Source organism: Pangasianodon hypophthalmus, chromosome 7 (genome assembly GCF_027358585.1).
Source record: "Pangasianodon hypophthalmus isolate fPanHyp1 chromosome 7, fPanHyp1.pri, whole genome shotgun sequence".
In the NCBI taxonomy this organism is placed as follows: Eukaryota; Metazoa; Chordata; class Actinopteri; order Siluriformes; family Pangasiidae; genus Pangasianodon; species Pangasianodon hypophthalmus.
In genome coordinates, this window is record NC_069716.1 from 30,414,519 (window position 1) to 30,429,969 (window position 15,451).

At 40.4% G+C, this 15,451-nt stretch overlaps 1 protein-coding gene across 2 annotated transcripts in view; it reads left to right on the forward strand.

The window, feature by feature from the left end:
* Positions 1–15,451, forward strand: part of LOC113524735 (anoctamin-1) — a 60,519-nt gene that overhangs the window by 38,299 nt on the left and 6,769 nt on the right. For both annotated transcript variants that reach the window (XM_034305835.2, XM_053235383.1), the window contains exons 12-21: positions 2,687–2,847; positions 7,101–7,183; positions 7,783–7,857; positions 8,233–8,307; positions 9,558–9,759; positions 11,381–11,492; positions 11,595–11,652; positions 11,756–11,856; positions 12,470–12,612; positions 14,999–15,151. In XM_034305835.2, coding sequence (XP_034161726.2) covers positions 2,687–2,847; positions 7,101–7,183; positions 7,783–7,857; positions 8,233–8,307; positions 9,558–9,759; positions 11,381–11,492; positions 11,595–11,652; positions 11,756–11,856; positions 12,470–12,612; positions 14,999–15,151 — 1,163 coding nt within the window. The remainder of the gene's footprint in view (positions 1–2,686; positions 2,848–7,100; positions 7,184–7,782; positions 7,858–8,232; positions 8,308–9,557; positions 9,760–11,380; positions 11,493–11,594; positions 11,653–11,755; positions 11,857–12,469; positions 12,613–14,998; positions 15,152–15,451) is intronic.

Below are 15,451 nucleotides of genomic sequence, written 5' to 3' on the forward strand. Positions count from 1 at the left end.
GGTTATACACTGTTATTGACAGTTATAGATGGTTATAAACAGTTATAATTAAGATATGATAAGATAAGATAAAATAATCCTTTATTTGTCCCCCAATGGGGAAATGTACAGACCGTTACAGTCTGTTATAGACCATTACAAACAGTTATAGACTGCTATAGACGTTCTAGATGGTTACAGACTCTTATAGGCAGTTGCAGATTCTTGTAGATGTCACTGTGAGATGATTCGCATTTAATGCACTGTGCGTGCGTGTGTGTAGGTGTGTCTGTGTGTGTGTACACACACACACACACATACTCGCACACATGATTGCCATTTCTTTGTAAACACACATAGAGTCGTCTCTCCCATGCATGATGAACTTGTGTTAACACGTATGGTGTCATGCATGTAATGGCATGTCCATTGCAACCTTGCGACAGCTTCCCTATCCAGCAATGAGAATGATTTCAATATGTTCTTCTTTTGTCAAAGGCATTCTTAAAGGCTATCTGAAAAAATATAAACTAAGTTTCAAAAGTCTATGACAATCTATAAGAACATATAACAGTGTATAATCATCTATAAAAGTCTAACCATCTTTGAGTCTATAACTATCTACAACTGTCTATAGCAGTCTAACAGTCTATGAGTTTTGTATGTTGAAAAGTTTGGACACCCTACTAAGTCAGTACTAAGTAATGCCCCCCTTTGCCAGATATCAGACCTTTTAAACTTTTTTTGTCGTCAACTAGGAGTGTTTCTATTGTTGTTTAATGAATTTTCACCCACTCTTCCTTGCAGAACATTTCTAGTTCTGCGAGATTTTTTTGTCATTTGTATGCACAGCATATTTAAGACACACAGTTTTTCAGTGATGTTGTGAACATTTTCAATGATGTTGTGGACTGTGAGGGCATTACCAAAAGCATCGGCTTGTGTATATTGAAGTAGTTCATGGTGGATTTTGAGGTATGTTTTGATCATTGTCCTGTTGTTGTTTCTTGATTGACTATCATATTTGCATTCTTCCATCTACCTGTGCAATGCTTTCTGTGCCAGTGGGTGCTACTCAAACCCAAAGCATAATAGATTCATGCTTAACAGTTGGTAAGCTGTTCTTTTCTTCAAATACTGCTCCTTTTTCTCCCCAAACATACCTTTGGTGATTTGGTGAAGAGTTCCGTTTTTACTTCATCGGTCCACAGCAGTTGTTTCCAAAATGCCTCTGGCTTATCTTGATTTCTTTTGCATAATTTAGACATTGACTGTGATGAGGTTGCACGTAACATGTCCTTCTGAGGACTTTTCCATGCAGATAATGTTTGTACAAGCAATGCTACAGAGTAGAATGGTGCACCGCCACTCCTGTGTCAGCTAAACCTTCCTGCAGGTCCTTTGCTGTTTGCTTTGACTTTCTGGCTAATTCTGGCTAATATACCTAGTCAGCATACAGGCAGTTCTATCTGACAGTTTTCTTGTTCTTCCAGATTTTGCCTTGTCTTCCACAGTTACTCTTAACTGGCATTTCTCAATGAATGAGCTGGAAGCTCTTTTTTTTTTTTTTTTTTTTTAGCTTTCCTCTGCTTTGTAGGCATCAAATAGCTTCAATTTGAAATCTTCAGTCAGCTGCTGAGAAGAGGCCATGGTTGTTAGCAGTGTGTCTTGACCTGCCTAACAAGCCCTAATAAGTCAGCTAAGGCCTAAGAAGATAATTAAGTTATAAGACTTAATAACTGGAAGGATGTTTGCACATGCCACAATTACTATTTTTTTCTATTTATTAAATTCATCAAATATAATGTAACTGCATTAAAATTTGCAGAAAATGTTATTTTTAAAACAGTTATGTTTACTTCTTTTCAATAATCAAAAAAAAAAAAAAAAAAAAAAAAAAAAATGCAACTTGGCCCAAACATTTGAGTTTGCATACAGCTGTAACTGTCTGGTATTAAAGGCTCTACTGATGATTTGTCTATAATAAATGATGCATCTCAGTTAATTTATTTGTATAATTGCTTTTGCAAAGTGACACAAATAAAAAAACATTCACAGTTACTATGTCCACTCACATGCTTCTGACATTTAAATTTTTTTTTTTAATTTTTAAAAAATTTTTATTATATTGCAAGAGTGAGTTTTTAATTTATTATTTTATTTTATATTAATAGAATTAATATTATTAAGTATATTAATTTATTCATTTAGTTCATTTTTCCCATCTAAATTAACATGCAGCTGTGATCTACATGAAATCTATATTTAACTGAGGATTATTATTGGTCATTTTTAAAATGTCTGCAAAAAAGAGAACAAAGCCACAGGTTTGTTGAGTAATATTTTGGGAGTTAGTATATGCTCTCTTTGTCACCCCTGTTTGTTTAGAATCTTTGTGTGAATTTTCAGTGGTGTCATTAAACAGACGCTGTGATTTGACCTATAAAGTGTGCCTTTTCCAAAAAACTTGTTCACTAAAGAGGTAAAAAAAATCTTGAAGTCGTCTCATTGTTTCCACTTTTCATTTTAATGTCAGTTTGTTTGATTGCAGGAAAAGGTCAGGGCATAAAACTCAGATACTTATAACTGTCTTTCTGCCTGTCTCTCTGCCTATCTCTCTGTATCTCTGTCTGTATCTCTCCCTGTCTGTCTCTCTGTTTGTGTCTGTGTCTGTATGTCTGTCTCTGGCTATCTGTCTGTCTGTCAGTATGGAGATCTGTGATGGCAGAAGAAACATCACCATGTGTCCTCTATGTGATGGAGTTTGTGGTTTCTGGAATCTGAGCACAGCATGTGGAACAGCGAGAGCCAGTCATCTATTTGACAATCCAGCCACCGTCTTCTTCTCCATCTTCATGGCCCTGTGGGGTGAGAACACACACACACACACACACCCCCACCCTTTTTCATATGAGCCCTGCAGTCATAGATTTCACTCAAATTTAATTTTTTTTACTATATTTTATAGATTTTCTAGGAAAAAAACTTTTTGCAGTGAATATTGAGAGACTTTGGGGGCCAAAAACCTTTTGTATCACTTAATAGTAATGAACTCAGTCTCTAAGGGAAATGTTATTCATGTTCTTCATGTTCCAGGTGACCGAGTCTAAATTAGCTCCTTTTCATCATTTACCCTTGACATGTGATCATGTCCGTAATTAAAAAGTGAATAATTGATCATTTCTCTCTAATTTTAGAGCTTTTATTTCCTGCAGCAGAAGGTATATTAAGAAATGCCAATATTTCTGCTCATTCATTTCCTCTTTCATGTAAATCATGCCTTAATTTAGTTTAAATAATTATTTTATTTTTGGATTTAAAGGGGCAGTGTGTAAAGTTTAAAGTGTTTCTATACTTGAAAAAAATGATTGCAATTTTGTGATGTACTGCAGCCATGAGAACTTAGCTCTGCCCCTATCTACAAATAGAGCTGCTCCTTCTCCATAGAGTAATATTAAGTTTTAACAGATGAAGATGGAGTCTATTTGAATGAAAGACGAAGACTCTCAGTGTTTTTATTATTTTGGATTGACAGAGCAAACACACTGTTATACACATTTTATTATTATTATTCCTTTTGAAAATTGGTACTGTTTTCACGGGTCACACTTTTTGACGTCAAACTACAAAATTTGGCTCAGACGTAGATGCTCTATGGGAATTGGGCACTAGTGCACTAGTGATAATTCCAGAAAGTCAAACCTCTTCTAAAGTTATCAAACCCCTGATTAAAAAACCTGACCTTGACCCTGTCAGCTGTCTAACTATAGACCAATATCAAACCTCCCCTTTATCTCCAAGGTCCTAGAAACGGATGTAGCACAGCAGCTATGCTCATACTTTCATAGGAATAACATTCATGAAATGTATCAATCAGGATTTAGGCCTCATCATAGCACAGAGACAGCGCTGGTTAAAGTGGTAAATGACTTACTACTGGCCTCTGATCAGGGTTGTGTCTCCTTGCTTGTGCTGCTTGACCTTAGTGCAGCTTTTGATACCATTGATCATGCTATTCTCCTCGATAGACTACAAAATGTAGTAGGCGTTAAGGGAACGGCCCTCTCCTGGCTCAGGTCTTATTTGACTGATCGTTATCAGTTTGTAGATGTAAATGGTGATTTCTCTTCACATACTAAGCTAAAGTTTGGTGTTCTACAAGGCTCTGTTTTAGGTGTCAGCTGTCTGCTCTTTTATATATTAAGTAAAAATTTATTTTACTTAATTCTGACAAAACAGAAGTACTTGTACTAGCAGCACATGCAGCTAGAAGTAAGCTTTCTGATTGCTTAGTATCGGTGCTTAGTATCGGTGGCCTTTCTGTTTCATCATGTGCAGCACTAAAAGACCTTGGTGTGACTATTGACTCCAGTCTTTCATTTGAAGCTCACGTAGATAATATTACTACGATAGCCTTCTGTCATCTCAGAAATATTGCTAAGATAAGAAATATAATGTCACTACATGATGCAGAAAAATTAGTTCATGCTTTTCTTACCTCTAGGTTGGATTATTGTAATGCCTTACTGTCTGGATGTTCCAGTAGGAGTGTAAACAAGCTCCAGTTAGTCCAGAATGCAGCAGTGAGAGTTCTTACTAGAACCAGAAGATATGACCACATCACCCCTATCTTATCCACACTGCATTGGCTCCCAATCAAATTTCGTATTGATTATAAAATACTACTATTGACCTATAAAGCACTAAACGGTCTCGTGCCGCAGTACCTGAGCAAACTTTTGGTCATTTATGATCCGCCACGCCTACTTTGGGAAAAAAACTATTCACAAAAGGCTTGACTAAACAAATATGTTTCCAGCCTAGACCTAAAAAATAGACTGTGTCTGAGTCCCAAACACAAACTGGAAGGCTGTTCCAAAACTGTGGGGCTTTGTAAAAGAAAGCTCTAACCCCTGCTGTAGCCTTCTCTATTCAAGGTACCAAAGGTAGGTTTGACCAGTCACATACTCTTCCCCCCACCCAACCATCTCAGCTGTGCCCCACCGTCTCTGTACTCCCAGCAGTCTGCCCCACCCCTAGCCTCTCCAGGACTTCTAGCTCACAGCCATCTCCCTCAGTCACTTCCACTATAACCCCATCCTTCACACCTTCTGTCACAACTCCACCCCCCACATCCACACCCTCCAGCACACAGCCCCCCTGCTCTAGGATGTCTCTCACTACAGGCCAGGTGAGAGCTGCGCTCGGGAAAATAAAGGCACAGAAGGCTGTTGGTCCTGTTGGCATCAGTGCTAGGCTCCTCAAGTCCTGTGCAGACCAGCTATGTGGGATAGTGGAATTCATCTTCACTATGAGCCTGAAAATGGGGAGAGTGCCACAGCTGTGGAAAACATCCTGCATGGTTCCAGTGCCAAAGTCGCCACACCCCAAGGACTTCAACAGCTACAGGCCAGTGGCTCTGACATCCCACCTGATGAAGACTCTGGAGAGGCTGGTCCTTGTTCATCTCCGTCACGTGGTGAGCCCATCAATGGACCCACTCCAGTTTGCATACCAGCCTGGCATTGAGGTGGACAATGCAGTCATCTTCCTCCTGCACAGGGCCCTCTCTCACCTGGACAAGCCTGGGAACACTGTGAGAATCATGTTTTTTTATTTTTCCAGTGCTTTCAACACTATACAGCCTGTGCTTCTGAGAGACAAGCTGGAACACACAGGGGTGGACCAGCACCTTGCATCCTGGATCCTAGACTACCTTAACAACTGTCCACAGTATGTGAGGGCTCAGAACTGTGTATCTGACATGGTAGTCTGCAGTATGGGGGCCCCACAGGGAACGGTCCTGGCTCCATTCCACTTCACACTCTATACAGCAGACTTCAGATACAACACAGCGGGCTGTCACCTGCAGAAGTTCTCTGATGACTCTGCAGTCGTTGGCCTCATCACTGGGGAGGATGACGCAGAGTACAGAGAACTGATCCAGGACTTTGTAGTCTGGTGCCAGCGGAACTGCCTCAAGATCAATGGCAGCAAGACCAAAGAGCTGGTGGTGGATTTTTGCAGACACAGACACTTACCCCCGACACCGGTGAACATCCAGGGAATGGACATTGAGATGGACTCATATAAGCACCTGGATGTTCACCTCAACAATAAAATGGACTGGACGGATATCTCCACTGCACTCTACAACAAAGGACAGAGCAGATTGTACCTTCTGAGGAGACTTAGGACTTTTGGAGTGCAGGGAGCACTTCTCAAGACTTTTTTTTGACTCTGTGGTGGCATCTGCTATCTTTTAGGGGTTGTGTGTTGGGGCAGTGGCATCTCTGCTGCAGACAGGGAGAGACTGGATAAAATCATAAAGAGGGCCAGCTCTGTCATGGGATGCACTCTTGACCCAGTGCAGGTGGTGGGAGAAAGGAGGATGATGGCCAAGCTATCACGTATGCTGGAGAATGACTCCCACGCCATGCGTGAGACTCTGGTGGCATTGGGCAGCTCCTTTAGTGACAGGCTGCTCCACCCCAAGTGTGTGAAGGAGCGGTATCGCAGGTCCTTCCTCCCTGCTGCTGTGAGACTGTACAACCAGCACTGTTCCCAGCAGACCCCACCACTTAACTGGACAATAAATCTCTGGTACTAACTGGAAAGTAAATCTTTGGTAACCCCCATCTCATGGGAACAGTGCAGTAATGCAGTGTCACTTTAATACTGTTGTGTGTCTGTGTTCTTGTGCATTCTTGATGTGCCTCTTTTATATTTTTTATACTTATATATATTTTTATTTTTTATATCTTTACATCTGTAACAATGCAAATTTCCCCATTGGGGGACGAATAAAGGATTATCTTATCTTATCTTATCTTATCTTATCTAAATAGCCTGCACCTTTCGATCAAAGTAGGCGTGACTGATCATAAAAGACCCGAAATTCCCTCAGGCACTGTGGCGCGAGACCATTCAGTGCTTTATAGGTCAATAGTAGAATTTTATAATCAAACTTTGTAAGCGCTACCTAGTGAAGTCACAGAGGCAGGAGGAAGTGTTAATGTAATTAATCAGACAAAAAAGGGTCATTAGGTAGTTCAAACGCGTGCACTTGTGTGTGTCTGTATGTGTCTGTGTGTGTGTGTGTGTGTGTGTGTGTGTTTCAGCGGCGTTCTTCATGGAGCATTGGAAGCGGCGGCAGATGCGTTTGAACTATGAATGGGACCTGACAGGATTTGAGGAGGAGGAGGTGAGATCACACCTCGAAAACTACAAAACAATCCATTTACCTCACTGTAACATGAAATATATACACACATACATATATAAATATTGAAATATTAGCTCACAATGCTATAACATTATATTCTATTGCCTAGCATGGAATATTATCTGCTATAATATTCTATAATATTTATTCTATATAAATATTTATATATAATGTGTATAGCATTAATATGTAATAAATGATAATCAGAAATTTAATAATTTATTTTGTCCCCCTCCCCCGCTGGTGTGTGTAGGAAGCACAGAAGGTTTGAAACATTTTCAGATTTAACACCTCTTTAATGATCTGTCCATTTTTTCCTCTCAGACTTTTCCCTCTTGCTTGTTCGGCCTCTTTCTCACAGAAACACAAATACTCTTAAATATCACAAAAGCTCCACGCCAAAACACTAATACACAATCCTCTAACCTCACACACTCTAAAATACTTGCATGCATGAATACACACACACGCACACACACATTCTGTTCACTCACATTCCTAATTCACCCTGTGCTGGGTGTGTGTGTGTGTGTGAGAGAGAGAGAGAGAGAAGCCTCACAACGTTTCTCTTGTTTCAGGATCACCCGAGAGCCGAGTATGAGTTCAGAGTTATGCAGAAATCCCTCAAGAAAGAACAGAAAAAGTCCAAAAAGGTAAAATGCAGTTAGTTACAAGCCACTGTTATAAGGGGCATGGTCTATTTTTCTAATGAGCATGTTTGATTGACAGCCTTCTGTGATTAATGAGGGTGGAGCTTCACCCTAGATTAGCCCCACCCACTTTACTGTAAAAGGGGAGAAACTAGAAACTGTGGTTTATGTAAACATTGTAAAGTCACCAAATATTCAGGCTTTGTATGTGAATGAGTCTAATGTTCATGCAGCATAAATGTTGATTAAAAACCTTTAACAGATTAACAAGTGAAAATATAAACATTTAATTCAGGTGGTTTCATTCTGGTGGTTTATTTCATATTGTTTTCTCTGCATGTAAACACAATAAGTGAAGATGATTATCTTCTTCTCCAGACAGAGAAAGAAAAGTTGACATGTAAAGACAGATGTCCTGCTTATATGACAAATTTAGTGATGATGCTTTTAATGGTGAGTCTGTTTCTCTCTTTCTCTCTCTCTCCCCCCGAAAACACACACACACACACACACACACACACACACACACACACACACACAGTGAACCAATTAATAAGAACCAATAAGAACCAATTAAACACAATTAGAACTTTATGGTCACAATATAGTGCACTATATATCCAGCAGAGGCTTGTATATGATTTAGTGCACTACCTAGGGTATAAAATAAGACGTTCTACAGCCTTTGCACCAGTTAAATAGGGAATCATTACAGGTACTCAGGTTTGAAATAATGCTGTGTTCCCTTCCCATGTCCAACAGGGAGCCATTTGGGATTTAATGCCCAGTATATAAGTACGCTACCTAGAGTTGAGTGCAAAAGTTTACAGCCCTTGTGATTCCTGTTTGGGGTGAACATTACATCAGTTTTAAGGGGCATGAGGCAGTTTTAAGGGTAAACAATAGACATATGATATATTAGAGAATATTCAATTCAGTTTAATAAAATACAATTAAATTCAGTTTTATTTGTACAGTGCTTTCAGAAATAGACATTGTTACAGCACAGTTTTTCATAAATATTGATGTAGATTTAGATCTTAATGTACAAGCCAATCATGTGGAGAGCGGCACCACCACAATGCAAAATATTTTTTTTGTTGTTTGTTTTTTGCACCATTCTGTGTAATCTCTAGAGACTGTTGTGTCCCTGGAGATCCGCAGTTTCTGAAATACTCAAACCAGCGCATCTGGCACCAACAACCATGCCACGGTTAAAGTCACAGAGATCACACTTTTTCCCCATTCTAATGTTTGATGTGAACATTAACTGAAGCTCTTGACCTATATCTGCATGATTTTATGCATTGTGCTGCTGCCACATGATTGGCTGATTAAACAACTGCATGAGTACAGATGTACAGGTGTTTCTAATAATGTGGACAGAGAGATTTATATATATATATATATATATATATATATATATATATATATATATAAAACTCACTGTGTGTGTGTGTGTGTGTATGTGTGTGTATATATATATATATATATATATATATATACACGCACACAAACTTTTTACCATTTGATAATGAAGGAACATCTGTGACACTGAATTTGATTAATTTGTGCCCACTTTGTGCTAAGGGTGTGCAAACTTTTGGCAAAATAATGGCTTGTTAGTGTTGAGTGTGTTTAGTTGTTGTGAGCCAATATAACCAACAATTTAAAGAAAATGAATATTTTTTTATGTAAAACAGATTGGTGTGACGTTTGCTATCGTCTTTGGCGTGATTTTATACCGAATTTCCACCACATGGGCGCTGCACATGAGCTCAAACCCGACAACACGCTCCAACGTTCGTCTCACTGTCAAAGCCACAGCAGCCATCATCAACCTGGTGGTCATCCTCATCCTAGACGAGGTGTACGGTGCTGTAGCGCGCTGGTTAACTACACTCGGTCAGTTGCCACTCCTTCACTTCATTACTGCATGTACAATTACTTCAATACTGCACAACTGTAAATACCATACATTACACATGTGATTATGATAATGGTGTCCCTGCCCAGGCCCCAACAGGGCCCCTTGCCCCCGCCCTCATATTTACCATGGCTCTGCTAGAACCGGATATAAACTGTTACAATTCACAACAGCATATGAGTGTACCAGGACAAAGCCAATGAAGTGCAGTCAGCATCTAACCAGAAGTGCAAATAGCAGTGTAGCCTTATTCAGGGCGACTTACAGAAGGGCTTTGTAGTCTCTATCAAAAATGCATCCTCATGGAGGGATTGTGGTGCAGTGTGGGGTGTGATAAGTGCTTTAAGGTAGATGGGTGCTGTTCCATTTTTTTTTTACTTTGTAGGCAAGCATCAGTGTTTTAAACCTCATGCAGGCAGCTACAGGAAGCCAGTGGAGGGAGCGCAGTAATGGCGTGATTTGGAATACTGAAAACAAATCAAACAGCTGCATTCTGGATAACAAGGACCAGAACAAGCACCTGAGTGGCCTCTGAGGATAGAAATGGCTGGTTCCTCCTAATGTTGTAGAGGAGAAACCTGCATGAGCGAGTCAGTTTAGCAGTGTCAGGTGAGATGGACAGTTGGTTGTTGTTTGTAATACAAGGTTGCGTGCAGTGACAGAGGCAGTCATCTTCCTTTCCTTTGCTGGTAGCCACCGCACTATGGTCCAAGCTGTACAGGGAGCAGCCACTTGGTTCAGTTTGTTTTCGAGAGATTGAAGTGAAGTGACTTGTGGCCAAGTGTGGTGTGGTGACCCATACTCGGAATTTGTGCTCTGCATTTAACTCATCCAAGTGCACAAACACAGTAGTGAACACACACACACACACACACACCCGGAGCAGTGGGCAGCCTTCTTTTGTTGCGTCGCCCGGGGAGCACCTCAGTCGTGGTATTGAGGGTGGGAGAGAACACTGGTCATTCACTCCCCCCACCTACAATCCCGAACCCACGACCTTCAGGTTCACCTTCAGGTTGCAAGTCCGACTCTCTATCCATTAGGCCACGACTGACCCCATAGATTGTCACCACAGATTGGATGTTAGCCAACAGAACGCTAGGCAGAGGGTGCCGGGTAGGATGCTGTTGTAGTCTCAGCAGGGCGCCATGACGCCTCCCTCTTTTCCTTCTGGAGGCCTGAGAGAATGTTTACTTTATTTGTATGTCACATTTAGGTGTTCACTATTGTTTGTTGTGTTTTCTGAAGTTCAGAGGGTGTCTTGTGGTATTCCCAGAGGTTCTAGGCAGTTAGAAGAAGTCTTGCCAATGTCCAATAAAGACAGATGCTCCATAGAAGGAGAAGATTCACAGAGGAAAAAGTGCACAAAACAACAATGTGCCATACAAATGACCTAAACATTTGTATGGAGCATGTCACCATAGGGTGGTGCCATCCGGGATGTGCCATTATATGGAGTTTGTGAAACTTAAAGTCTTCTTTGATGTCGTGTTATTTGAAGCTTTAATGATTTTTTTGGTGCAGTTATAGAAAATAAGCCAGCACTGTTCCAGATTTTCCTTCTCTTCTTATTAATCTTATTAATGTTTACATTTTCAGAGGTGCCAAAAACGGACAAAAGTTTTGAGGAACGACTGATCTTTAAAACGTTCATTCTAAAGTTTTTTAATGCATTTACTCCAATTATATACATCGCTTTCTTCAGAGGGAGGCAAGTGTCACACTGTTACCACTGATTATTATTATTATTATTATTATTATTATTATTATTATTATTATTATACAGCTGTTCCTTTTTTCTGTCATTCTGCAGGCTTGTTGGTCATCCCGGCAGCTACATTTACGTCTTTCAGTCCTACCGCATGGAGGAGGTGAACATATTCCACACACACACACACACACACACACACACAAACCGTCTAATGACACAAAAGGAATAGTAATGTGTGTGTGTGTGTGTGTGTGTGTGTGCAGTGTGCGCATGGTGGTTGTCTGATGGAACTCTGCATTCAGCTCAGTATCACCATGTTGGGAAAACAACTAATTCAGAACAACCTGTTTGAGATCGGCATTCCGTGAGTACGCACACACACACGCACACACACACGCACATACACACGCACACACCATTTCACGGACGCCACTTTCACACTCATTATATAAGGTATATTAGAGTAGATTTACTTTACAGTAAAATTACATTATAGTATAATTATATCACATTAGAATTACATTACAATACTTTAGAATAAGGAATATAGAATATACTACTTTAGAATAAAATTAGGACTCACTCTGCTGTTTTCCAGACACATACAATTATTTTGGGGTAGCCAGTGTATAACTAAATCATCGTTGTGTTATTTTTAGATGTATTAATATGCAAATGTGGCAGTACATATTTAAATAAGGTTATTCAAATTATTTTTTGAACAAACAGAAATATTTTGTTTATTTTATGCTGAAAACAAGCAGAAGTTTATCAGATAAATGCAAGACACATGCATATCATTTTTTTTTACAGTTTAATAATTAAATAAAACCTCAAAAATTATTAAAAATCTTTTTTTTTACAGTTTAATAATTAAATAAAACCTCAAAACCTATTAAAAATACTCTGTGTAAACTTCTGAGAAAAACAATAAATAAGAAAAATGCACAGCTCTGTGTGTGTGTGTTTCTCCGCAGTAAACTGAAGAAGCTGATTCGCTACATTAAGTCAAAACGCAGTGCGTTTCAGGAGGAGGAGCGAGAAAAAACACTGCAGCGCTACGAGACTGACTTTTTCCTTGAACCATTTTCAGGCCTCACACCAGAGTACATGGAGATGAGTGAGTGTGTGTGTGTGTGTGTGTGTGTATGTGTAGTATTCAGGCAAAGTTATCCACTGAACAGTGGTTGAGACTTGGGCATAATCTATCTATTTTCTGTTAGTTTTGGCCAGAGGGCAAAGGAGTCAGGATCACCAGCATCTCATCAGGCAGCAGGAGTAACGCTGTGTATAGAGAGAGAGAGAGAGAGAGAGAGAGAGAGAGAACACAGAATATTATATATGCTCCTGTCCTATAGTGGTTTAAGAGGATTTACTCTGCAATGACACAGGACTAGCTGTGACAGTTTAACTAAAAGGGAGAGCCAGAAGGTAACACAGAAATGAGGATGCCCTGAGACATAAAACAACAAGCCACTCCACCGTCAACTTGAGTGAAAGCCGAGTGTACCTGAGTGTACCTTTAAAACTGTACAGTGACTGACCTGATTATATGTTTGATGTGGTAGAGTGGTGTAGTGCATATATTATGACTAATATATTAAGACACATTTTTGATGGAGAAGTATGGGGATGGTCAGAGGGAGTTGCACTGTGTGTTTGTAGACTTGGAGAAGGCATATGATAGGGTGCCAAGAGAAGAGCTGTGGTACTGTATGAGGAAGTCAGGAGTAGCAGAGAAGAATGTCAGGGTGGTGCAGGACATGTATGAGGGGAGCAGGACAGTGGTGAGGTGTGCTGTAGGTCAGACAGAGGAGTTCAAAGTGGGGGTGAGACTGCATCAGGGATCGGCTCTGAGCCCCTTCCTGTTTGCTATGGTGATGGACCAGTTGCCAGAGGAGGTCAGACGGGAGTCTCCTTGCACAATGATGTCTGCGGATGACATTGTGATCTGTTGTGAGAGCAGGGAGCAGGTGGAGGAAAACCTGGAGAGGTGGAGGTTTGCGCTGGAGAGACGAGGAATGAAAGTCAGTCGTAGTAAAACTGAGTACATGTGTGTGAATGAAAGGGAGGGAAGTGGAACAGTAAGATTACAAGGTGAAGAGGTGAAGAAGGTACAAGAGTTTAAGTACTTGGGGTCAACAGTCCAGAGTAATGGAGAGTGTGGGAAAGAGGTAAACAAGTGAGTGCAGGCATGTTGGAATGGGTGGAGAAAGGTGTCGGGAGTTCTGTGTGATAGAAAAATATCAGCGAGACTCAAGGGGAAGGTGTACAAGACAGTGGTGAGACCGGCCATGCTGTATGGTTTAGAGACAGTGGCACTGAGGAAGAGACAGGAGTCAGAGCTAGAGGTAGCAGAGCTGAAGATGTTGAGGTTCTCTTTGGGAGTGACAAGGTTGGACAGGATTAGGAACGAGTACATCAGAGGGACAGCTCATTTTGAACGTTTGGGGGACAAAGTTAGGGAGGCCAGATTAAGATGGTATGGACATGTTCAGAGGAGGGAGAGTGAGTATATTGGTAGGAGAATGTTGGACATGGAGCTGCCAGGCAGGAGGCAAAGAGGAAGGCCAAAGGATATGGAGGTAATAAATGAGGATATGAAGCTAGTGGGTGCAAGTGTTGAGGATGCAGAAGATAGGGATAGGTGGAGAGTGAAAGCCTATGGAAGTGTGACTCCGTTTTCTATATGTAACCTGTTGTTAGTATTAAATGAAGAGTGTGACCACCATTACGTGTGGGTCCTATTACGTTCTGATTACCCATTTACAGAATACAGCCCTGGGGGTCTGTAAATAATAATTAGTTGAATCGATTTAGTAGACTTACTTTTTGTGGCTATGTTATGTTGGTTCAGATGAGTTAAATTCATGTCCAGATTTTTGTGGAATGCTTGGATTATCATTATAAATAACTATGGCGCCTCCTCCTCTGCCAGTTAGACGAGGGTGATGTATATAACTGTATCCGGCAGGACTAGCTTAATTTAATGCTACATACTCATCTGGTCTAATCCAAGTTTCCATTAAACACAGTATATGAAATCTCTGATCAGTAATAGTTTCATTTACAATAAGTGCTTTAGATGTAAGAGATCTAATATTTAGCAAACCTAACTTCAGATCAAAGGTACATTTTTGTTTAGCTCTGGGAACAGACACAGTCTCACTATGTTGGAACCTGAGTGATGAGTTGAGGCAGCTAGCAGACGGCTGGATTAACCTGTTTGTCTGCTCTCTGGCCTTGGCTCTGGATTGTTACTGACTAACTAGGCCTGTTCTAAGAAATGAGAGCAGCACCTCTTGGAGTGGGATGCATACTTCCCTGCCCGTAAAGGACAGCCTTGCACCCAGAATTACTTCAGTTGTCTCTAAAGCACCCCCAAAAGACATCCAGCAACAGTTCAGTGACCATAACCTGTCATTTGTGGTTGTGAGTAATATTTTATGTAATTGTGTGTAATGCTTTGTGTAACTGTGTGTAATGTTTATTGTTATTGTGTGCAGTTATCCAGTTTGGTTTTGTGACACTGTTTGTGGCATCGTTTCCCTTGGCGCCACTTTTTGCTCTGCTCAACAACATCATTGAAATCCGTCTTGATGCTAAAAAGTTTGTAGCGGAGCTCCGGAGGCCCGTGGCAGCACGAGCAAAAGACATCGGTTTGTATCTCTTACCATACAACCATTTCATCCTGAAATTAGAATGTTTTGTCTAATTTCATATTTGCTACTGTCTTTGACAGCAGTGGCATGAAATACAGAATTCATCGAAACGTTACAGTATAGTAGCAGTTATTTTATATTTAATGATTTCTGTGTACTTTATTTCTGTAACAAATCCAGGGAGGTGGATGCAAGTGTAGATAAACTCTATTAAATAAACAACTAACAAACAACCAAAAGGCAGGAAAAGAATCAAAACCTAGCAAAATCAAACAAAATCAAGACCAAGCTATGACA